The 26702-nt window shown below is 39.0% G+C and overlaps 1 protein-coding gene across 1 annotated transcript; it reads left to right on the top strand.

Moving 5' to 3' along the window:
- The first annotated feature begins 1402 nt into the window (after positions 1 to 1402).
- On the top strand, positions 1403 to 12575 carry LOC145769038 (sperm-associated antigen 6). The gene is made up of 10 exons (XM_082580638.1): positions 1403 to 1533; positions 5634 to 5729; positions 6034 to 6200; positions 6552 to 6735; positions 7202 to 7407; positions 7681 to 7854; positions 10101 to 10253; positions 10464 to 10655; positions 10839 to 10955; positions 12234 to 12575. The coding sequence occupies exons 1-10, from the start codon at positions 1416 to 1418 to the stop codon at positions 12444 to 12446; spliced, it is 1620 nt and encodes a 539-aa protein (XP_082436764.1). The 5' UTR covers positions 1403 to 1415; the 3' UTR covers positions 12447 to 12575.
- Positions 12576 to 26702: the final 14127 nt, after the last annotated feature.

Raw genomic sequence — 26702 nt, 5'->3', positions numbered from 1 at the left:
TCTAGATATCCCTGGCTCCCCAGCCGGAACCCGCCAATCGCTTCAAGAGCGCCGCGCGTGTAGATAGTTTTTTTGCACAGTGACTCCAAGTACACCCCGAGAGCCGAACCAGCGCCGCGTGATCTTGAGCCGGACGCGTAACCACTGAGCTAACGGGACAGACAAATCTTGTTGCGATTTTGTTCTTGTGATGTTGTAGGAATTAATAAAGATATTGTATTATTGTAGGATATTGTACATTACTGATGCCTTATTGTAAGTTTGGAGCTACGAGTATTAAACTTTCACGAAAAAACTAAAAATTTATTATATGAATGAACTTGGTCCGTGACTGTTTTTATTGTCACAACATTGACGATTATTTCGGATTGAACATTGTTAGTAGGCCTACTACAGCCTACGTACAGGCTTACTACTCACGAACTTATGCTACGTAGGCCTACTACTTATTAACGACTGCAATCTTATTAACTGTACTCAAGTCGGCCTACAAACTGACTGATTTTGTTAAAGTATGAATTTATTAAGATAGGCCTACTTTTAGTGTTTTTGCTTTGTCCTTTATGCTAGCAGTTAACAGTTGTTGTTTTCGCATAGGTGTTTTTTTTTTCTTCTCATACTAGGCCTAACTTACTTTTGTAGGGCATGATATTTTTTGATGTTACAATGAAACCACAGGAATCCACTTTTTTGTTTACATTTTTGCGAAACTTATGCTTATCTTGTTTGCAACGTAATGCCGATGCTTTACATTTGTCACATTAAAAACACGAGAAGCAACTGACTCGATGACTAATATAGTCTTTCGCTGCTTCCTGTCTGTTGTTGAATATATTTGTACCGGTTTATATTTGTACCGTATACTATTTCGCAGCAGACAAAATAAAAGGTTTCACTCTCTCTCTCTCTGTTGTTAGGTTCAGTCGTGTTCTCATTGCTTCAACAATTGGCTCTCCAATTGTTTCAGGAACGAGGAGACGACTAAATTTTAACTAATTTATCTACTTGCTTAAAGTACTGTATTAGGTTTAGTGGCGTGCCTAACTATAAAATTTATCGATGCATATGCAGTAGAATTAAACAATGTAAACTATTCATACTACAAAAAGTGCTCAATGCCAAGCAAAAAGCAAAGCAGAGCGAATTACAGTAGAATTAGATCTTTTCATACACGTCTTACCCCATAAAAGTTTTGCCACCTTTTATTTTTGTTGGTTTTGTTGCTGTATTTCTTTGTCACAGAATCATTTCTTTTGCATTCTGATAAAAAAATTGAATTGAATCAGCTCCTCTCAATCGGTCATATCAAAAGTACGTTCCTTTTTATAAAAAAATAAAATACTAACAAAATTTAAAAGTGTATTGCTTTAAACGGTTGCGTAGTAACAACTTTATTGAATTTTATATGTTGTTTCATGTTCCATTTGTGGCTGTTAGATTGGCCTTTATTTGTGTTATTTTTAATTCTGTCATTTAATTCTATCACGACTACATTTGTGACAGTCAAAATGAGCCAAAGACAAGTATTGCAAGGTAAGAAATTGTATTATTTCTCATGTCTAACTAAGATAATCTTAGTAGCCTATAACATGATGAGCTTCAGTTAGGCTTGGTCATAGTGTTTGTAAATGTCAAGCAAAGCTCAAATAATGTGTTTTTTTTTTTTAAAGTAAATTAGTCAATTTCCGAATTGAAATTTTTTATATTTATTAAGAAAGTTTACTGAGAAATTGAAGATATGAAAGACAGCACATATGTGATGTTCATATCCGGCCCGCATGTAGCTTTTGTGTGGTTTGCGACAGCATTTATAACTGTTCCATGTATCTGGCCCATGACCGCATAAAAAGTCCATGCTTTTCCTGGTTGGTCAGATGCAGTTTACGCTTATTGGTACCATATATGTACCAAGGTGTTTTTTGGGCTTGGAAAAGACTTCCTAATTGACTTTTCATATAATAATACCACTGTAACTTTTCAAGCTCTCATTCGTAAAAAAATTATCAGTTTGTAACACTTTGTCAACTATCTTCCAACCAATGGATTTATGAACTATTGGCATTGCGACGGACTGTTATTATCAATCTTTGTGTATAGTACGTTATATAACACAGCTCTTTGGAGTGGAGTGCTTTGTTTTTACTTTTAATGTGATTGTAATAATGGACCATTTTGAGTCTGATGCAAATACAAATAAATAAATAAATAACCACTGATACTGATAGGCAGGGCTGGCACATCTTTTAGGCAAACTAAGCAGTCGCCTAGGGGGTAACCTTCAAAGGGTGCCAGATGTTTCGTCCCGACGTTTCGGCCCTACAAGACATTGGCTACTTTGGTGGAAAGTGCGAGATTGAGAGTGGAAAAACACTGCCAAAAGATCTCAGGGACGAACATCTGGCAAGCGTGCGAGATTGAGAATGGCAAAACACAGCGACCGAAAGGAAGACTGTAGCTAACCCGAGCGACCGCACGCACGCCCCAACCGCGCGGCGGTGGTGGACCAATCGCAGACCAGAAGGTGGACTCAACAAATTGCAGTCAAAATACTGTTCTAGCGATCACGACACCACAGTCTTCATCTTGGTCGTCTGGTGTCGACACCTTGGCCGCGACTGCCCGAATGACCTCTCCGCAGCTTTGTCGAGCGGTCGCCGAAAAGAAAGACGATTGATTGATTGAATCTTTATCCTCGGACTGGGAAAGCTTCTTGCAAAGCTTAATCCTGGCAGTTTCGCATACTTGTGAGGCTTTAAATCACTGACGCAGGCCGAGATTGACAGAGCGAAGTTTCCGATAGGTTAAATTTTTTTGCTGGGGAACTATTCCATTCATTAGATGTCACTGAATGGAGAAAAGTCCTTAATGTGCGTTGCTCAATCGCACACCCCGAGATTCGAACCAGCGCCGCTTGATCTTGAAGCTTTCTTCGTTCCAGAAGTGACGCGCTAACCAATTGAGCTATCTCCGGACCGGGCGCAAACAAATCGTCACTTGACAGAAGGATTCCGACTTAGTGGCGTTCAGTCGTAAGCCACAGACAGTAGCTTTGCGTCGCTGGCCGATCGGCCAAGCGCACGTACCAATTGTCCGAATCTGCGCCCTGCAGTTCCTCTTGAACTGAGCAGGCGACCCTCGGTCGGGAAACGAGCGTTCATCAGTAGGGTAAAACTAACCTGTCTCACAATGATCTAAACCCAGCTTACGTTCCCTATTGGTGGGTGAACAATCCAACGCTTAAGGGTCGAAACGTCGCGACGAAAGATCTCAGGGACGAAACATCTAGCAAGCTAGGGCCGAAAGATCTTAGGGATGAAACATCTGGCAAGCCCTTCAAGGGAGCACAGAAGTTCTTTTTCTTGCAGTTTTGTAACTTTTTTGAAATCTTTTTTCTTTGAATAAAAATGTTTTTTTGTTTTGAATATTATTGCCCAAACTGTAATCCAATAGCCTACTTTAAAAGAGAAAAAATATAAGAAAGTCACACTAATGCTTTGAAACGATTCAGATCTACATTAAAGTTGGATAAAGGTTGATCTATATTAAATATATTGCTACATTAAAAAACTTCGTCAAGAAACTAAAAATTATTTTTTCATTTGAACTAGAATCAGTAAGGAAAAGAAAATATAAAGGCAAATTATATCTACAAACAACAGTATTTAAAACTCAACCCACAAATTAGAGTAAAAATGTACTTTGCTGCTTTAGACATGACTTATGCTTTCAAAAAACTTTTAGCCAATATGTATGCCAAATGCTTCAATGTACTGCGAATTCTACTGATGCTTCCATGATTTGTGGCAAGCGTCAATGGTAGTTGCTATGATATTCACTGAGCCTGATTACGCTTCAGCGCTCAACATGGAATGATTGGCAACAGAACTTGCAATTTAAAAAGTAGGCTAGACTTGTGATCTTGCCGTGGGAATAAATTGTACGCCAATTAGTGTAAATTTCACTAAATTAAAAAAATTACTTAATCTCAGATTTACTTTTGATTTGTTACTCACTACCGTAACGTAATTTAATTAATCGCAACTTGAGTTACAGGAGCAGGAAAAGTACATAACTGTTATTGTTCACTAGGGCCTGTTATAGTAACATATTGATGGAATGCAGAAATTGAAGTTTGCCTAGAGCGCAAAAAAAAACCTTGCGCCGGCCCTGCTGATAGGCCAAGAAATGTAGTGGTTAGTTCTATAAATGTGTTATGTACATTATTAAAATTCATGTTGTAAAATTATTGTGTGTGTGGACTGTGGGTGCATTAATACTGTGCCATAGAGTTGTGCTGAGCCGGCTGAAGATCAGAAAAGATAAACTTTGTGTAGTTGCAAAATCTTTGCAGCAACGGTCTTTAATCTTACAAAGATGAGAAAATAAAAGAAATATTCAATCTAGTTATGCAGTGTCAAAGGTGGTAGCAGAAAACATGTGTAAAAGGAGAATATTTATAAAGGAACACATGATGGCAGTTGCAGAGATTGTTTGTACAGAAAGAAAGCTGTCATTTTTAACCATCAGCTTTTCCAAGGACAGTTATAAGACAAATGAAAGATGCCTACACGTGAGGGAACTTAAAGGAGCTACAACGATAATATGAGAATAGGTTTCATATAGAACAATGAGTTAAATTACTTGACGTCAAGTTTATCTACTCTTTTGTTATTGCATGGGTATCATTGCGGCATGCCTTCGCACTATCTCTACATCATCTGGCCCGTGCGTGCAAAAAACTTGCTCACCCCTGCTGTGAAGTATTAATACAAGCATCTTTTTTATCATAAAGTGTAATTGTATAATGGAATACACTGATCTCCATGATGTTTAAATTGAAAAGAGATTTGTAAATTGATAAAACATGCTTAATATTGTATAGGAATAATAATTTGATACTTTTGTTCTATTTGAATTTTCATTCTATTTGTAATTTGAACATAGACTCTATTTGAATAAATTCCTTCTGGTGATCCTATTGAGGTGTAACAGACCGTAAAGGTTTTTAGTGAACTAGTAACTGATTTTCATCTACTTGTATTCTATTTCTTTGATGTATGTCATACGTGCTATATATTCAGGTATTTTATATCACGAAGAACATGTAAATAAGATTCATGTCTAAAAATATGGATTTGACTGTATTGTTGTATATAATATAATTTGAAAACTATGATTTGAAAGCAACAAGATTTATGAGTAATATAATACAGTTTAGATGTCAGAGTTTTTTTTAATTTAGCTGGAGTTTGAGAATTTCTGTGGTAAATTTTCGTGAAAAAGGATTCATAAGTTGTATCCAACAAGATTAAGTGTCTTATGCTGTAGTCACCCCGGGTGATGAGTTTTCAACAATAACACAACGTATTTAATGTGGAGTCGTTGACGTTTAAATCTCACTCATTTTAAGTTAAAGAAACAGTAAAATTGTTGTTTTGTAAATTATTGTGTATATTTGATGATTATCTTGCCACGTGATTGTGTTCAAATGTAGACTCGGTATTAAATCAAAATTACGTCATTAATGAGGAAACTCTTGACAACTACATTAAGAAATTAATTACAACTTTACAATAATATTTGCAATAAGTCTATCAAATACGTAAATTTTAATACATATCATTTATTTCTAGTGTTTGAGCAGTACCAGAAATCTCGCACCCAATTTGTTCAAACAATTGCTGAATTGTCAACGAGACCGCAAAACATCGAAACACTTCAAAATGCAGGTTAGCTTTGTCAGTAAATGGCGGTTAACCGATTATACGATTATTGAATTGGTGAAGAAAGAAACTATTTTTTCACGGGCCTATTGTTGAGCAAATCGCATTCGCAAGGATGACAATAGTAAATGAAGTTGTCATTATAGATATGTGCGTTTTTGTGCAAAGGTATAAAAAATTTAAATTCCACGCTGTTCCAAGTACGGTATTTGCTAATGTAAACTTATGATCACGTCTATAAAAAGTTAAAAGATGCACTTTGTGCATAGTGTGTTGACATATGCAGCTTTTGCTATCAAATGATTTGTAGGTGTGATGTCATTACTTCGGCCTCTGCTTCTCGATGTTGTCCCCACTGTGCAACAAACCGCAGCTCTCGCGCTGGGTCGGCTTGCAAACTACAACGACGATCTGGCTGAAGCTGTCGTAAAGGGAGATATCCTTCCCCAGCTGGTCTACTCCCTTGCAGAGCAAAACGTTTGTATTTCATGCTTTATAGCCTACATCTTTCGTTATGGTTTCAGATTACACGCAGTTGCACGTAGCCTACGTGGAATGACAAACTACGTTAATTAAATGGCTTTTATGTATCCCTAGTTTTGTGGCATAAACTTTGGTTTGTATTAATTACATATTTGTTTCAATCTTTTTCAAAGGAAGGCCACTGTTTCTTCTTGGTAAAAATCAATATCAAGTAGTCGTTCTTCGGTTTTCTATGTGAAATAACGAAACAAATTAATATCTCGTGACCACTAAACCAAACTTCAATCAGTTTGTTTTCCATTAGTTGAGCTGCAAGGCAGTAACCCTAAGTCGTTATATTCTCAGAGATTTTATAAGAAAGCCGCGGCTTTCGTGCTGCGAGCGGTAGCCAAGCATTCACCGCAGCTCGCCCAGGCAGTGGTGGACTGTGGCGCACTCGATGCTCTTGTAATCTGCCTTGAAGAATTTGACCCTGGAGTCAAGGAGTCTGCAGCGTGGGCCCTTGGATACATAGCAAGACATAACGCAGGTCAGTCTACCCGCTGGAATTTAAGTACGTCACCTTTGGTGCAGCTAGATGCTCTGTAGCCTTTAATTGTTTATTATTGTCTAAATACAAGTCTGCAATTGCTTAGTGTACAAATATAACATAACTTTTAAACTTGACTGTTTTTGCGCATCTTTGTTGTGGATAGGCTTTGTGAATAAAAAACACTGCCAATTCTTTTCGGTAACGGACAACTTTGTTGTGACTTGTGTAAAACGCTTGTTTTTGCATCAATGCAGAATTTTTTAACTGCAAGATCATAATCTTAGATTTTTTTGAAATTTATGTGAAAGTAATTGCAGTGTACCAGATGTAGTTTTCAAATGTTGGTTTGCTTCAACAGCATGGCGTATTTTGTTCTCGAAAAGTTTAAGTGTGATAATTTCAGTTGATAACTCCAAATATAATATTTCAAAAGTAATAAACAGGATGTTAATTAACGAATCAGAGTTGTCGCAAGCTGTCGTCGACGCTGGAGCGGTCCCATTGCTCGTCCTGTGCATCCAGGAACCGGAGCTTTCTCTCAAGCGCATCTCAGCATCAGCACTGAGCGACATATGCAAGCACAGTCCTGAGCTGGCACAAACAGTTGTTGACGCAGGTGCGATCGCTCACTTGGCACAGATGATACTGAATCCTGATGCCAAGCTCAAGGTAATACCTAGTACAGAACAATCTTGACTTAAACGGGCTTTGTTTTGTAATTTTATGATTTCTTTGCTGTAGTTTTTGGGTTATGTTTTTTTCTTCAAGTATGAGATCATACATATCAACACTGTTCGTTAATGGATAGATGTTTTTGAACAAATTTGCAGAAAGAACATGTTTTGAGTCATGAACAGGAGTTTACTCGTTGTTTCTATATCTTCGTTGCACACGTCTTGTATAGTTTTTCACAATAAGGTAATTTTTGTTTTCATCCGACAGAGACAAGTATTTTCAGCATTGAGTCAAATATCGAAGCATTCGGTTGATCTTGCTGAAATGGTGGTTGAAGCCGAAATATTCCCATCCGTGCTCACCTGCTTGCGAGATTGCGACGAGTATGTGAGGAAGAACGTGGCTACTCTCATTCGAGAGATTGCCAAACATACTCCGGAGGTAGGCGTTGGGTGTTGAATTTGTGATCGCATTTTTGTATGAAACAGCTGATATATAAATGATTACAAGGGCTGTTCAATTGTCATATGCCACATTGTCTTACTTTACTCCACTCCCTGGCCGTATCACGTCAAACACGACTTTTTCATCAACTTACATGGCGCAGTATGGAGATTGTGAGAATCCCTTCTTGATGGGCGTCATATAATAACAACATTCCAAGTTGAGCATTTACAATTGAAGCATGGCCTAAAGCAGCGTTGTTTAGCTTTTTTTGGCAACTCAAAATCGCTTAAAACAACGATCTGCAAAAATGAGTGCAACCCAAATACATTTAAGTTAGTGCATATTGAAAGAACACAACTTAGCAATATATTTATTAACCTTTATTTGCTTTCAGCAAGTTTTAAACTGTCCTTGCATATCTGTCCTACTGTATGTCCCTGCATTTTTGGAAAACAACTTGGCCAGAGTCCACTCTGCAGTTTCTGAAGAACCGCTAGCCTGGCTTATTCAGCCGCGATAAAGTTAAAAAAGCGCTCTAAAGTAAAACTAACGAAGTAATTGTAGACATACATTGTGACATCGTCTGAGATAGTATCATATAACAATGAGTTTGGTTTGACTAAAAACGTCTGAAAGTTATTGACACAATTGAGCAAGTCTTGCTATTTTATTTGTGACAATCAAATAGTCAAACTCAGTGGCGTACGCAGGAATTTTTCATGCGGAAGAGTTGTGAAAACATTTCATGAGACCATTCTAATCGTAACCAACATTTAGTTTACGTCTGAAACGAAAGTGGGCCTATGACAGGTCACTAAACGTACACTTGCCATTGTGTTGATGAAGAGGGCTACAAGGTGGGCTACAAGCTCGACGAACATTAGCGTACGTTTTTTTTGTTAAAAATTTGTTGGTTAATGCAAATATGCAATGTAGGCTAATTTGGCTAAATCGTGAATGCAATCTACTGTCGATTCAGAATTCGGCCGGTGTTTCCTGTGGAGTACGAAGACGTTTTTCATTTGAGTTACGATAAGATTGCATTTTGTGGTAAAATAGAATTTAATTTAATGAGTGAAAGCAGACTTCAGTTTATCTTAAAATAAACACTTTTTTACTCAATCTCACGCACTTTTGTCTTGACGCTTTCTACTTTGTAGCCTATGATTCTTATGCATTGGTATTTCATATTTCGTAACGAAATCAAATTGCTGAGATCTCGAAATCAATACAGATGAAAGAATTTTTCCTCAAAATGAAACAAAACATTATTTTAAAACGTTTCAACGTAACAGTTGCTCATGCTAGGCCTAAGAGATGTCCAATCACACGGTGGAAACTGTTGCCTACTAAAAAGTAGGCTAGCCATTATCTACTAACAGACCGGTTTTTCAAGCTAGTGGTGAGCCTGGGTCCACAACATCCTAGAGTTTAGCTTCGAGCAAACGAGTTTAGCTTCGAGTAAACTCATAAACAACAAAAGCAAGCGAAAAGTTTAGGAATTGCTAGCTACTAGTCAGTCAGCTACTCAAATAGCTGACTATTGCTACTGAGTAGTAGACTATTGTAGTAGTAGTAGACTACTGAGTAGCTGACTATTGCTAGTCAGCTACTCAATTTTTCACTTTTTATTTCGTTTCAGATAGTTTCTTGGCTATAATTGCTGTATCACAACACAAATGCGTGTTTAAAAAACTTGGTTTACAAAAAAATAAAAAACATAGAGGACGACGCAATTAAACAAAGCCATGAAACAATACAAAAATTTCAAATATTAAGCTCAATGTTTAATCCCAACCCCACCCACCCTTGCGTGCGCCACTGGTCAAACTAAACTGACTGTACGTTTGGCTAAAAGCAACATACTACTGTAGCAAACGATTCTGCAAAATCTTGGCGACCCACATTTGGGTCGCGACCCATGGCTTGAAAAATCCTTGTCTAAGGGCTAGGGCAGTGTTTCTCTAACTTTCATCTACCCACTGACCCTATAAATAAACTGAAACACGTGTAATAAACAGAGAATTGATATAACCGTAAGCTTATTTGTCAGCATCTGGTAGATCAAATGCAGACGATGTCACAGCTTTGGATCGGGGATTCTTAAAATTCTATCTGGAAACACTTTTATATTTGCCAACAGAATGTTTGAGATTTTTTTAAACAATGAAACAAGAAGTCTCTTGCATGGCACCAGTTTGGTGTAGTTCAGTATAAAACAATGTTTTTGATGCTCACAGCTCGCTCAGCTTATCGTCAATGCGGGAGGTGTCGCCGCTATTGTTGATTACGTGGGAGATTCGAAAGGCAACGTCAGACTTCCTGGCGTGATGACTCTCGGCTACATCGCCGCCCACTCTGAGAACCTCGCCATGGCCGTCATCGTGTCAAAGGTTAATTGTGGTTCCAATACGCTCTAACTAAAGTCTTTGAAAAATATAGATTGTTGCATTACAGCATATTAGCGGAAATTAAAAGCTTGTAAAGTTTGTGAGGTCTTTGTAGTGTTTTAACTGTTACTGAAAATGGTAACATTACTTTTACGTGATATAAATTTACGCCCGCTATTGTTTTTAAAGATCGGAAACTGTCTTTTCATTTAGGGAGTGAACCAGTTAGCGATAACTCTGGTGGAAGAGAAAGAGGATCATATCAAGGCTGCGGTGGCATGGTCGCTGGGACAAATGGGCCGACACACTCCTGAACATGCGAAGGCGGTTGCTGTTGCCAACGTGTTGCCACGGCTGCTCCAACTCTACCTCTCCACAGCGAGCTCGGAAGATCTACAAATAAAGGTAAAATGTTCTTCCTTGGCATATAGGCTACCTATCACCTAGGTCCAAGGTTAAGGGATCGAAATAAATTGTTTTTGGAAAAACGGAAAGAAAAAGGTAAAAATATAAAAGAAATAACTGACTATTATCCGTACGATCATTGATTATGTTATCGAATATCTGAATGTTTGCTGTTTTGAATAGTCGAAAAAGGCTCTGAAGAATATCCTCCAAAAATGTGTTCACCTTCCGGCATTGGAGCCGCTTCTTCATGATGCCCCACCCAACGTATTGAAGCATGTCGTCGGCCAGTACAGCAAAGTAAGTTTGTTCAATGTATGACCATGACGTTTGAGCGTGCATGTTGTAGATCGTGTATGTGCACTTGTGTAGACTTATATGAAGACCATACGAAATTCGATAAAAACGATCTCAGGAAAGTGGCGTTTGTGCTCTTCTGTGATTGTGGAGGTTTTCATCTTGTGGAGGATTGTGGAGGTTTTCATCTTGTGGAGGATTGTGGAGGTTTTCATCTTCAAACTGAGACTTCTTTGAGAGCTTGACCTTGATAATTTTATAAACTTATGGAACTTTTGAACTGATGCTGCACGGTTACCGAGATTGACAGAGTGAAGTTTTCATTAAATGAAGTGTCGTTGTCTGTGAATTATTATTCCATCCACTAGGTAGGCCTATCGCATAATAGGCTAGAGCAGCGGTTCTCAACCAGTGGGCCATGGCTCACTGGTGGGCCATAGAAGCATTTTGAGGTGGGCCACAGACATATTTTAAAAATTGAAAGATGTATTGAAACATTTTGATTCATTTTTGTCACTATAGTCAATTTTACACTTGTGTGTTTGTTCAGTTACAATGAATGATGCTGCTGTTTTAAATGCAAAGTGGCAATCATCATTCTAATTATTGCAACATACAGTTTTACATCAACTCAGTTTTTACAACACTTTATGATGTAATTGTAATAGACTAGTTTGTGGTTACAATTAAGCCATCTTTATAAGCGGTAGCCTTGTTGAACTTCTGCAGATCCGCTTTTTAATACGTGCAGCATTTTATTTTGGGAGGAATTGACAATACTTGAAGCTTTAAAAATTACATTCAGTATGAACATCAATTTTTGATAACAGAGAAGAAAAAAGACAATGTGTATTATGTTGTAAAGTTCTTAGTCATCATTCATTGAGGCCATCAAAACTGAAACTTCACCTGGAAAAAGTTCATCCTAATTACAAGGATGAAGATATAAATTTTTTTAACGAAAAGAAGACAGTGTGAAGCTTCAACGCCTGGATTCAACAAGGGAATTCCAGCAACATTCTAAAGGCAATGTTCTGCTGCTTTTTGTTTATAAACCTTTTTTTGTAATTTTTTTCTTACATAAAAACTGAATGGGCCACAGAACTTTTATGCAAACAAAAATGGGCCACGAAAGAAAAAAGGTTGAGAACCACTGGGCTAGAGAGTAGTCCTTGAAATGAGTTGTTAAAGCGCACATCCGGAGAGCTGAATCCGCCGCTCGATAAATGAGTTGTGTATCATGTGTAGTATTATGTGTGATGTCGTATGTTTTATATCCAGGTTCTTCCCCATGACAGCAAAGCTCGTCGAGTCTTTGTCACCAGCGGTGGCCTCAAGAAAGTTCAAGAAATTAAGTCGGAACCGGGATCGGCCTTGCATGAGTACGTGACTTCCATCAACAACTGTTTTCCTGAGGAAATTGTGCGATATTATAGTCCAGGATATTCTGAAACTCTTCTTGAAAAAGTGGAAAAATTCCTTCCTTCCGGCTAAAAACTTTTGTGATCATTGTGTCTTCCTGTAGTTTATAGGTGTTTACTCTTTGGTTATAAAAATATTGTATTTCGTTATTGTAGAGCATGCTGTATTTGTCGTTTCAATAAAGTTCCTTCATTTCCTTATCACCATCTTTATGAGATATTTAGTTTGATTTTGAATCTTCATCCTCAGACTGACAAAGCCTCTAATAGATTATTCCTGGCAATGTTGCATACCGGTACTTGTAGAGGCTTTGAATCACTGGCGCAGGATCGGTTACCGAGATTGACAGAGTGAAGACTTTTCTTGTTTGCAGCCTACATTAATCCATTTACAGTTGTGCTGAGGTGCTGCTGAATGGAGAGCAGTCTTGAAATGCATAGCTCAGGAGCACACACTCCGAGAACCGAACCCGCGCCTTTTTGAGTTTTCTTCGTGCATAAAGTTGGGCGCTTATAACCACTGAGTTGGAGCAGTGGGCTTGGACAAACTGCGAATAAAAATTCTTTGGCACCGATTTATCACGGCAATCTTCAGGTAATCTGTCAAAAACAATAGGAGAAAGCAATAAGTTTTCACCCCATTATGCCAATTATTGGGTAGGCTATTTCTTAAAAATGTCTTCGCCATTTTCAGGTCGTTAGTGATTGATTGTAGTGCAGTCGTGGGAACTTAAAAAGTGGTGTTTGTGGGAAAATTTTTTTATCAAGTTGATACTTTTCTCAGACCTTCCCCATATTATGCAGATAGCTCAGAAAAAAATCCCCATCAATCGGATGATGGGAAACCCCCTTTTGGACCCATTTTCCAAATGACGTCACAATCCTTTTATAAAAATTTCAAGTCATCAATTTTTAGCTTTTTTCAAGGGGAACAACTTTTTCTATTAACAAGAACCCTGAAAATGTACAGAAAAAGAGTTATTACCGATTAAGCAAAAGGATAAATCTGTGAATTTCAGGCAAATTTGAAATTATTCGTCACTCTTGGACTTATTCTTCTATATTCTATAACAAAAATTAAACAAAGTAAGCGAAACTTTAATTGAAGCTATCATGAAAAACGACAAAGATGTTGCTTTCCTCCTCGTCTTGTCCCGTTTCATATCTTCATTGTACAAGTAACTTATTCCTTTTCTTCGGTACCAACATCGACGTTATGCAGAAGTGAAAAAAAGTCTTCATTCTTAAGTTTTTCGTCTAGTCTCTGGAATATGTCGTTCATACAAATTATTACTTAAATACGAAAAAGATGTGAAACTATCTTTGTATTTCAAGCATACTTAGGCTACTATACTATTACATTCAACACCATGACATTCACCACACGAAGAAACACATGCCATTCCATAATTGCGACAGGTGCAAGTTTTCGTTCCACATGAATTTTTCGTTGATTTCTTACATCTGCATCTAATTACTTTGGTCAATGCTTCTGGTGCTATAGGCATATCCGTCATTATTGGGACAAGTTCGTTGTTGCTATTGTTTCTCTATCCCCATTCACAAACATTGAATTTAAATTCTAAAGACGTAACCCATGGAAGTAGGCTGCTCTTTGGCTCGGTGGTAGCTTTTCCGGTGCAATTATCCCTTCGCATGCCATATAGGCTACATGTAGTTGTCATGTCTAAAAGTAAACAAAGATAAATATTACATACAGGCAGTGGCGTACGCAGGGTTTTCTCAAGGGGGGGGGGGGGGCATTGAGTGTAGCGTAGCCAGAAATTTTGAAAGGGGGGATTTTGACGACCGACGGCGAAGCCCGACGGCGTTTTCGCTTAATACGACACCCAGCGGCGGGGGGTCTGGGGGGCCTCCCCTAGAAAATTTTGAAAAATTTCTTTGAATTTTGTGCATTCTGAGAGCATTTTCAACAAAAATGTGGGTATGAATATTCCTGTAAAATGGTGCTGTCAGGTGGCATAGCAAAAGGATAAGATCATGTTTTCTGCGGCATTTTTCGGAAATAAAGCTAAGTCTCTATGTTTTCTTGTTAATTCCTAGCTGAAATGTTTGAATGTTTGGTATTGGCAAAACTCGCTCTTTTAATGCAGTTTCGTTTAAAATTAGGCTAGTTTTTTTTAGACTGAAAGCATCATTCCCAAGCATAAAGAGACTGAAAGCATCATTCTCAATATCGTGACGTCTCACGCGTGCCAAGTGGGGTTGTAACCACCCCCCCTTGGCTACGCCACTGGCCATTGATATCCCAGATGTCTTCATGATATCCCAGTATGGTTTTAGTTTAGACTATATCCATTTTTCTCTCACTAATCACTGTAATAGGCTTACAAAACACTATGCTACATTGGCATACCTGGGGTGGGGTAGGTGGAGTGGGCCATGCATTTCGTATTGGCTTAGTTTATAAAACAACATTGTTACAGTAATTGCTTTGACAGAGCAATGCAAAACAAATTAAATGCCTTAATCTACGTCGTTAACTACTAAAACAATTTTAAAGGGGAGGGGGCATGGCCCAATGCCCCCCCCCCCTGCGTACGCCACTGCATACAGGGTATCTAGAATTGGACAATATCTTAAAAGTGTAAACATTATTATATAATTCCTATGTAAAAATACATAGCCTACCTGAGTTTAGTAAGCGTTGAATGTTATTCATTGCCACAATACCAGATCTTGAATGCAGTTATAGAGGCTTCTCCGACCTCGTTTTGCAAACTCCAGACATTGCTGATAATTGCAGAATTTTCTTTCAGCGTTTCTGATTTTCGCAAACTTCTTTTCCCTTTTCCAAATATCGATGACGTTGTGTCGCATCCTGACCATGCATGGAGGAAAAGAAGATCTTCTTTAATGTCTTTAATACTTGGGTTGGCTTCTTTGATTCTCCAGGCTTTGTTGAAGCGCTCCTTGGTCGAATTAAATATCATCATGAGTTTTCCCGTCTTCCAATGATGCAGTAACATAGTAACTACATCAGTATCATCAGCAATGACATTTACTGGACCTTTTCGAAGAGAAGCATAATCAAGGGATTTCGCTACAATGGAGCCGTCAGCATCATCAGAGCATTTTGCCTCGCGTAATTAACCGCCATGCGATGTGCCTTTCTCCTCTGCTTTGCAGTAATGTTTCATTCTTGTGCATTTCGTTTTTCAATATTCATTGTGTAGATCAGTTATTTTCAATGTAGATGTTATTGTAAAATCATCAGAGCAGTTGTGAACTTCAACTTCGGATTGTCTCAGAAGGGTAAAACCAAACTTGAAGAATTCAGCCTTGGTTTCGATGCAGCTGAGGTAGCGATCTTGAGCAAAAGGAAGTGAATTGCTCGGATCAGTTTTCACAAACGTGCTCTGTGGAACGGAATTTCGGCGCAAGTGCTCGTGACTTTTAGTACTTGTTGTAGTATTTGCAATAACATGCTGGAAGCACTGCTTGTTGCAATCAGCGCGAGGAATGTCCGATTCTCCAGAAGCTACATTCTTGCGCTGACTGCAACGTGTTTATGTTAAGTTTAATCAGTTCGACTTATGCACTGGTAACCAGCTAAGTGGCCGAGTGGTTTCGCCTTCGGCTCTGGCGCTGGTAGATCTGAGATCGATTCCAGGTCGGGTCAAACCGAAGACTTTAAAAACGGTACCGATTGTGTTCTATCCTGCAAATCGCAGTGAGAATGAGTCGGGTAATAATGTGATAACATCGTAAACCTGATATAAATTAAAAATGAGCCGTGTCGCTAAAAGACCTTAGCTGTTGTAGAGCGACAATAAATAAAACCATAACATTATTATTATTATGCACTGGTAGAGAGCACACGTGTAATTCTTTTCCCTCAGTTTTCGCAAATAAAAGGTATCAAACATGGCGCTGCGAACAGGATAAGGATCCTTTTTAAAAAATAAAGTGAAATGGCTTACACGTTTAGAAAAAGCGACGTCCCTAGGCTAGACCTGGAAGTTGACAGAGGCGCTTCTTTCAACGCTTGGGAAGAAGAATGGAACGCTTATGTAGCAGTGTCTGGATTAGCCGCCAAAGATAATCTTACAGTTTACAATGTACTAAGACTTTCGTTCTCAAGAGAAACCGCCAACGTCGTTTGCAACTTGGGGTTGAGAGAAGACGAAGAGAAAAACCCTAGACGTATCATAGAAGCATTGAAAGCCTATGTGAAGGGGTCTATAAACGAAACTGTGGAGCGCAGAAATTAAAAAAAACGCCTGCAGGGACCGCAAGAGTCTTTCGATGACTATTTAGTATCGTTACGTGACTTAGTGAAAACCTGTAATTACTGCAATGAAGAATGCGCAAACAAAGCCTTGAGGGATCAAATCGTGGAAGGAACTCACGCTGAAGAGACCGTCGAAGAGTTATTGCGAGAGAAGCCTTTAACATTGGACAGATGCGTAGTAATTTGTCGAGCTCGCGAATCTGCCCGTCGGCAAAGAGCAGACCTTACATTAGATCGAGTAAACCACGCTTCGGCCTACAAGCGGAACAAAAGAAATTTTACTCAGACGGCTAAAGGGACAACGGCGAGTAAAGAAAGCTTAACTTGTAGCATGTGTGGCCGCCCGTGGCATAAAACTTTAAAAGACTGTCCAGCTCGCAATAAAACCTGCTTTAAGTGCGGCAAACTTAACCATTTCTCGGCTCAATGTAAGAACCACATGGCAAGATCTGGTAATAAATTGCAGTTACTAAGCACTAATAAGGCAGATAAAGCTCTAAAATTGATGACGTTTCAAGAAACGACGCGTTCACTACGTGGAATCGGTAGCGCACCACGAGTAAATTTGGAAGTTAGGTCACCTAATGGATCGGCGAAAATCACCGTGCTGCCGGACTCAGGAGCGGATATCTCGGCCGCCGATGAAACGACCTTACGTTTGCTCGGAGAAGACGCACGGAACATGGGCCGTACCACGGCACCAAGAACTATATACACAGTCGATGGATCACCACTGAAGGAGATTGGCCAGCTCAAAGTACAGCTGACGCTGGGTGAGGTAACTACTGAAGACATGTTACACATTTTTCCTTCTATTCCAGGCGGCATGTTAATCTCGTGGAGAACAGCTAAAACTTTACGAATTCTCCCATCGTTTTATCCTAAGCAGATTAATAGTGTATCACGGAAACCAACGACGAGCACTACACTGGAAGACTTGGTCGAAGAATTTCCAACCGTCTTCGATGGAAAGATCCGGGTAATGAAAGGGGAAGAATTTCGCATCAACATAATGGATCAAGCGCAACCATTTTGTGTGAGTACCCCTAGGGTGGTGCCTTCTGCTTATAGAGATAAATTAAAAGAAGAGTTAGAGCTTTTGGAATCTCAAGGCATTATAAAAGCCGTGACGGAACCTACACAATGGTGTGCACCTATCGTGGTCGCACCAAAAAAGAATTCGGATAATATTAGATTGTGCGTTGATTTCTCCAAGTTAAATAAATTTGTGCGACGTGAACGTTATACATCTTCCTCGCCGGCTGAAGCTGTAGCCGACATTAATGCAGAACAAGTACGTTTTTTCACAACATTTGATGCTTTAAAGGGTTACTACCAGTGTCCTTTAGAAAACAATAGCCAACTGCTAACGACCTTCATCACTCCATTTGGCCGGTACAAATTTCTACGTGCCCCATTTGGTATTTGCTCAATCTCTGAACATTACAATCGAAGAATGGATGAAGCTTTCTCTGGATTAGACAACTGTCGAAAGGTAGTAGATGACGTTATTATATTTGACTCTAACGTAACCGATCACATCAATAGAGTAAGAAAATTTCTTCAAAGATGTGCAGAACGAGGGATCTCTCTTCATAAGGATAAGTTCAAATTTTGTCAACAGCGCATTAAGTTTGCTGGATTCGAACTATCCCAGGAAGGCTATAAAATTGATAGCTCCTTGTGTAATGCACTTAGTGATTTCCCAATACCTGCTAACGTCACTGACTTACGTTCGTTTTTTGGTCTCGCTAACCAGTTGTCTAGCAACAGCAAAACTGTAAGCAAGTACTTATTGCCTTTAAGACCTCTGCTTAGCAGTAAAAACGAATTTATCTGGACTCCGAAATTTACTGAAAGTTTTAAACAAGCGAGAAAAGCGTTGTCTGAAATCCCACTTCTTGCTTTTTACGACGTTAACAAACCAACGCGATTACAGACTGACAGCTCGAACAGTGGTTTAGGCTTTTTACTTCAACAATGCAGTGACAGCACCTGGCGTACGGTTCAAGCCGGATCGCGCTTTCTGACGGATACAGAAACTAGGTATGCCACAGTCGAAAAAGAAATGCTGGGTGTCACCTGGGCGATAAAAAAATGCCACAAATTTCTTGCAGGCCTGCCTCATTTTGACGTCATAACTGATCATAACCCTTTAATTTCGATTTTAAACCACAAGCGTTTAGATGAAATCGAGAATCCACGGTTACAGCGCATGAGGATGAAGGTCATGGAATACAACTTCACTGCTCACTGGCAAAAAGGTGCATCGAATCAAGCCGCCGACGCCCTGTCTCGTAGCCCCGTGTCGGACCCAACACTAGACGATGAAATAGCAGAAAACGGTATCCAATCTATGCACAGGTTTGCAGAACTCAACGCTTGCGTAGATTTAAATTTAAGGCTTGTCAATCTCAAGGAAGTCGCATCAAACGACCAATGTTATCGCCAACTAAAGCAGATCATCGTTGATGGGTTCCCCAATTATAAATCTCAATTGTCTAATACGTTAAAACCCTTTTGGAAGATACGACATGAATTATCAGTTGACAATGACTTTATTGTGTATGGTGGTCGATTATTCATTCCGAAAAAACTTAGAAGTGAGATACTTGCTAATTTACACGAATCTCACCAAGGCGTTACCCGTACCAGGGAACGCGCTCGTTTGGCCGTTTATTGGCCCGGCATAGACCATGACATTGAAACCGTAATTTTATCGTGTCAAAAATGTCAAGATAACCTCCCCTCGTTGTGCAAAGAGCCAATGGTGTTGAGAAATCAACCCATTCGCCCTTTTCAGGAACTAGCGATTGACTTAGCTGAATTTAATGGACAACACTACCTAATTATGGTAGATTGTTTTACAGACTGGCCGTCAATTTATTTCATGAGGCATAACACTACGTCTATTGTGATCATCAAAGCTTTACGTGACTATTTTACTCGCACTGCAATACCAGATGTTATTTGGTCTGACAACGGACCACAATTCAAGTCTGAGAAATTCTCCAAATTTCTTCATGAATGGGGCGTGCGGCATCGTACTTCTACTCCAACCTATCCGCAATCTAATGGGAAAGTTGAAGCAACCGTAAAGAGCATGAAAAAGTTAATTCGTCGTTCATGGACGCATCGCTACCTCGACGAAGATCAACTAGCAAAAGCTTTGATGCAGTATTGAAATACGCCATGCAGGAAGGATGGATTGTCACCTGCTCAGAAACTGTACGGACGACCGACTCAAGACACCCTTCCAGTACATCATCGGGCCTTCTCTCATAAATGGAAGAGCGAGATGCAACAAGCTGAAACGCGAAAAGAGATGTCCATTGAAGACACCAAAGCCTACTACGACAATCGTGCTCATCGTCTTCCTGAATTCCCGATCGGAACTCACGTCGCAGTACAAAATTCGAACACCGGACTGTGGGACATTTATAGGCAAATAGTCGCTGTGGACGACTACCGGAAATACACTGTTAAAACTGCTAGCGGCCGATTGTTAATTAGAAACCGCAGATTCATTCGACGGAGAATATCTGCGTCTATCCCCTGGCCCATCGAGCCGCCGGACAATGTCAGACCTTCCGCTAGTGTCAACGTGGACTTGCCTGCTCGACCGCGCAGACAGGTTAAGAGACCGAATCGACTTATTGAAGATCCGAGTTGGCCTTAACCTGCCTGGTGGAATGTATTAATTTTGGTGTTGTATTTTGTAGTGTCATTGAACTTAAGGGGGAGGTGTTGTAGTATTTGCAATAATATGCTGGAAGCACTGCTTGTTGCAATCAGCGCGAGGAATGTCCGATTCTCCAGAAGCTACATTCTTGCGCTGACTGCAACGTGTTTATGTTAAGTTTAATCAGTTCGACTTATGCACTGGTAGAGAGCACACGTGTAATTCTTTTCCCTCAGTTTTCGCAAATAAAAGGTATCAAACAGTACTTTCGTCATGATAGACATCAAACACAACAACAGCACGGGTATAATGGTTTTGGATATATTTCACATACGAATTTCAAACTTCCGAAAACTTCATTCCTTTTTTCCAGCGAACTTTATGTAGTAGGCCTAATGCACCACCGTCGATAATAGAAGTTGCTTGTTGATTTCCTCTAAGGCATGCGACGAAGAACCAGGCAAAAGAATTTTTCGAAAAGAGGGTTTGTCAGGCTTTCTCATCATGCCTTCCTTGAACATCGACATTGGCTCTGAAGTCACCTCGAATTCGAAAAATTGCTCAAGGCTTTCCTCGCTTTCAGCAACAGCAAACATCCTATTGAACATGACTTTCGAACCAATACCACTTGCACTACTTTTTGTTTTGTTTACTTCCATTAAGGATTCTAATGGTTGGATCAATTGATTAATGCGATAGTAATTGCTACCCCATCTAAACCGTTTTAGATATTTTGACCAATTTGCTCCGCTTGTTCACAATTGACGTCATCTTTTCCAGCGATGATGGACACTAGACCGTTTGAAAGAGGAGATAGGTTTACATCTGGTACCAAGAATGGGTTTTTCGTTGTTAACCAGGCCAGAAACTTTTACAATCTTCGTTATCCCTCTTTTTTTTTAAAGCACCCAAATCTTCAAGCTGGTTAGCCTACTTCATAGAAACTGAGCCTTGTTTAGTTGCGTATGAACGACATATTTCAGAGACTAGACGAAAAACTTATGAATGAAGGTTTTTTTTCACTTTTGCATAACGTCGATGTTTGGTACCGAAGAGGAGTGCTCTTACAATGAAGATGAAACGGGACAAGACGAGGAGGAAAGCAACATCTTTGACGTTTTTGATGATGATGATAGCTTCAATTTTTGTTTCGCTTAGGCTACTTTGTTTAATTCTTGTTAACGAATGTAGAAGAATAAGTCCAATAGTGACGAATAATTTCAAATTTGCCTGGAATTCATAAATTTATCCTTTTGTTTAATCGGTAATAACTCTTTTTCTGTACATTTTTAGGGTTCTTGTTAATAGAAAAAGTTATTCCCCTTGAAAAAAGCTAAACAATGATGTAAGTTATAATATGTCCTATTTTGAAAAACTTGAAATTTTCATAAAGGGATCGTGACGTCATTTGGAAAATGGGCCAAAAAGGGGGTTTCCCATCATCCGATTGATGGGGATTTTTTTCTGAGCCATTTGCATAGTATGGGGAAGGTCTGAGAAAAGTATCAGCTTGATAAAAAAATTTTCCCACAAAAAACCTCCCACGACTGCCCTATTGAGGGAATCTTTATTGTCAGACTGATGAAACTTCTTTGAGCGCTTAATCCTGGTAGATTCGCATCGCCTACTTGTAGAGCAGGGGTCCTCAAAGGGTCCCTAAAAGTTTCTGAATTTGCAACATGATTGATAGCCTAAATTACGACATTTAAGAATTGGTTGTGCTTTATTTTTGTATTTCAATGATTTTCAATTTCAACTGTGCGTAGCGACGCTCTGGTGCGTTGGTTGGAATTTCAACAGACGTCGCACAAAGGTTCGGTTTCTTACCTAAATAACTTTTATGTAAAAAATTTAAATTTTCTTTATAAGGCTTTGTATGTTCAACTTAATTCTTTGGAGACTTTTATGACGTCCATTAGGTGTCGCTGAATGGAGAGCTGTTTTTGAAGCGCATAGGCTACCCCAAGAGTCGAACCAGCTTCGCTTGTTCTTGTAGTTTGTTCGCAAAGCCAGGCGCTTAACTAATTGAGCTATGGGATTGACTAAAGTGTGAAAAAGTTTTCAGTCAAGACCGTTCTCTGCTTTACTTAATTTTCGCAACCTCAAAATTTTCCAATGCGCTTGAGCAACGCACGTTATAAGGACTGCTCTCCATTCAGCGGCATCTATTGGATGGAATAGTCAATCAATCATTTTATTTTTCGTCATTAACGCGTCCGGGACGAAAAAGATACTAACTACAAAAATCGATATAAACCTACCAGCACGTTAACGAACGGGAAAAGGTGGCAAAACCTTGAAAGGTTTAAAACGTGCCTGAATGAAAAATTATGTAGTAGGCTATATATCAGTAGTTAGCACGACCAGGGCCGGATTTAGCTGATGGGGGGCCCGGGGCACTTTTAGATCGAGGGGCCCCCCTGTAAAAACATTTTTCGCGCCTACGGCGCGAAAACCACCTCCACGTCTACAATAGCATTACTCCAGCACTACACAGCAATTTGCAGAGTCTTTAAAGGCTAAAAGGAAAAAAATAACACAAAATCACATTTTTCCCACGTAGGGGGCCCTTCAAAAGTCGGGGGGCCCGGGGCACATGCCCCCTCTGCCCCCCCTAAATCCGGGCCTGAGCACGACCACAGAAACCCAAAAAAAAACAAATAGCAAAAAATAAAACAAAAACAGAGAAAAGCACACATGTAGTAATGAATGACAGCCTAGGCATGTTCCCAGGCATGTTCCCTGGCTAGTTCCCTGGCAACAAGATTTCAACAATCGGAAACTTCACTCTGTCAATCTCAGTGACCGGACCTGCGTCAGTGATTCAAAGCCTTTACAAGTAGGCTATGCCAAACTGCCAGGATTAAGCTCTGCGAGAAGCTTTCCCAGTCAGAGGATAAAGATTCAATCAATCTACAATTTTTTGTCCTCAACAACCTTTGAAAATTGAAATTTATCTCAAATGGCGACAAAGTTCTTTATCTGGAAGCTTTGATGCGAAGCCCAAGCACGATTGCCAGTTTGAATTTTTTAAAACCAAATTTGAAAATTTAGTTTTTTTTGTTTTATTCAAAAATTTCATGAGTGCTTTGTTAAGAAGAGATCAAAGTATCACAAAAGAAGGAAAATTGCCTCGAAACGCTTAAAATGCTTACTCAGCAATGAATAGCGCACATGCTGTGACCAGTGGCGTATATTCAGGGTGTTCAAGGTGTGCACTGCACACCCCAAGAAATTCACAAAAAAAGAAAATTTCCATCAGTTGTCGATGTTCTTTACTTTCTTGATATTCTAACATCTTGCTGCATGCTGATTGCTTTCTTTTCAATTGCAAAACTCGTCCCCTTCTAATTTTAATACTCCAACGTTTGAGGTCATTGCCTTTAATTTTTTTCGGTCACCTTTAAGCTGGGTGTGCACCAACACCTTGGCGAGTGCTATTTAAAATAAACAATTAAGAAAAATGACGTCACAAGGCAGCGAAAACAGCAATGGTTTTAGTTCAGCCAGGCTGTGCACTCGCTGATTTGCACACCTTGGCGCTTCATTGGGGGAATCCCAGGCAATAGCAAGTTTTAGCTTGTTGGATTAGAGTTTGAGCTATGGTTTGAGGTGATCAGAGTTGGAAACAAGATAAGATAAAATGTTTTTTATGCACCAAGTGCCAGTAAATTAGGACTAGCTTGTCTAAATGTGCAACAAAGCTTATGGCAACAGCCAATATCATTGATGCACCATTCTAAAATTATTACTTTTGTCAAAAGTGGAAGATTTGACGTTGCGTTTATTGCACATACACATTGTGCTATATCCAGAAATTCAGGTCATGTAGTGTACATAAGTAGCTGAAATACACCCACCAACTACAATTTTGATACCAATTTGTTTTCTAAGCAACATTATTAACCATCCAGTAGTAACAAGCCAAAAGGGAGGCTAAAAGTATAACTGACCCCACCCCCGTCAATGTTTTGCATGAAATCACAAAGATTTAAACAGGCTTATGGCAATACTTGTTCAGTAACCTTATTTAAGCTGTTTTGGCCTGTCTAACACTAACCTTTCGTTGTAGCACTGCATATGTTGGTGGTAAACGCAACGCCAAATCTTCCACTTTTGACAAAAGTAGCAATTTGCTGTTATCATATCTCACAAACCTGACGTGATGGGATAAATCTGAGGTCAGATTCGGATTCAGCACCCCAAAGTTACCCTAAATCAGTTCTCAAAGCCCATGCAAAAAAAAATGTTTTTTTTTGTTGACCAGTGTTATCGAGTTGCTTTGCTATTGTTTTTTATTTTAACTTTCACCTGTTTGTTTTTAATTCGCTTGTACATTTCTCAAGATGTTGCAACTGAACTGAAGTATGTGACTTTAGAAATGCAACTTAATGTTTGATATTAAGTCTCATTCAATAGGCGCTTTCAAATAAATATCTATTTTGTATTCTTCTCCATTCCGACAACATTATTTTTGTCAATTCTGTTCATGTTTAGAATTTGTGCTGAAAATGCTCTCAGAACGCACCAAATTCAATGTTAATTTTAAAAATTTTCTGGGGGAGGCCCCCCAGACCCCCCGCTGTTGCTTTGCCGTCACTGAACACCCTGTCAAAGTGGTCACGGTACGCCACTGGCTGTGACCAAAGCAAAAGTGAGAAATAGAATGCGGTTGCAAATGTTGGACTTGGACTTATTGCTCAGAATGAAAAGCATTTGCATTTCTCAAAGCACTGCGATAAACACTTCAAAGCAACACCAAGGGAGCTATCTCTGTTTACATTAAAGAACATGTATGAAACTGACAAAGTTGACGAAGCATCAGTACACGAAGGTGTTTTGTGGCTGCTGCAAGAAGACAATGATCCTATTCAATTTTTTTGACTGGATGATTGCTATGTCTATCTATTCGCTACAGACCCAGTCGCTTTTGGATGTTGTTAAACTGTTATTTTTGTCTGTTAGTGTCTTGTCGCGATTAATTTTGTTTGTAATAAGTTAGTTTATAGATAGATTTGTTATGTATTTTAGGCAATGATTACGCCTCAATGTACCAGCATGACCATTTATTGCATTTTTTATTCTTTTCAGAAGAACAGACTTGTTAGAGTTTGTAGTAGATTTAACTTTTTTTTCTAGGTATGTTTGGCCTTTTATGTTTTGCCTATCTGGCAACTTTGATCCCCAAGCAAATAAGCAAAAACAATGCCCATTGCCCATTGGCTGCAGTCTGCAACAGGGTTGCCAGATGGCTTTTTTTAGGCCAAATTCCAAAAAACTGGCCTTTTTAAATTGCAATTGGCCTAAAAAAATTGATGCAAATAAGGCCAGAAAATCTGAAAGTTGATACAAACAGTGTTTTATTTTAATAATTCTTCTGTAGTCATGTATAGCACTGAAAATAGTTTCCAATCCTGTAGTTGTAGACATCCCTGGTACATATACTCAATAAGACAAATTCATGCTTAGCCTATTGCTTAGATATGCAGGGGTTCTCGGTTTTTTATTGAATTGAATGGTTATTAACCCCTGATAACAGCAGATACGCTGCTGGCGTAACAAAGCTTTGATGGCGTAGAGATAACGCAATGAGTCTCAAGTTCTTTTATTCGTGAGTTCGAATTGAATTTAGATTTTGAATTTGAAAAGTTATCTTATGAGTCTGAATTAATTTTCAGTAATATTATGAGTCTGAGTTAACTTTCAGTAATATTATGAGTCTCTGTTAAAATTGTTTTGTGCAGAGGTATATAAACCACTTTCAGAAAAAGGAAAAAGCAAACAGTTACGTAATTTAAAATTGGCAAATTCCAACAATATTACGAACTAGGGTGAACTCCTGCTAGTGAGATTCCATTACAGAGGTGAACTGCGGGTATACTGAATAAGATTGAAAGCAATAAATGGCCATTTTAACAGCCTCACTTGGGAAAGCTGCGGGTGGTAGGTTATTTTGAGTAAAAATGATCCATCAAAATTATACCGGTGCACAACAAGTGAGTTTTCTTAAGAAACGCAACTATTTATTCTCACTGTTGGGTTCCTGGGTAGAAAACTATTTATCAAACTATACTTGTGCACAACAAGTGAGTTTTTAAGAAACGTAAATGTTATGTGAGAATTACATTTTGCACAAGGTTGAAAGCAGTAGATATTCATCATGGGTCCCTACAATTACTCCCTGCAAATTTTAAGACCGTGGGATAGAAGGGAACACGTCTTAAAATTAACAAAAAAGTGAAATTGAAACTAAAAAACTAAACACGCTAATTGATGCAATAATGTGGTTATGCAGGCCATAAAAATCGGATTGAAAAATCCTTTCAAAAAGCATGAAGAAATGGCGTTAAATGATAAGCAAACAAAGGCACAAAAATATAGAAGCGTGTTAA

The sequence above is a fragment of the Aplidium turbinatum genome, chromosome 1 (assembly GCF_918807975.1).
Source record: "Aplidium turbinatum chromosome 1, kaAplTurb1.1, whole genome shotgun sequence".
Taxonomy (NCBI): domain Eukaryota; kingdom Metazoa; phylum Chordata; class Ascidiacea; order Aplousobranchia; family Polyclinidae; genus Aplidium; species Aplidium turbinatum.
This window is presented reverse-complemented; position numbering and strand designations above follow the sequence as displayed.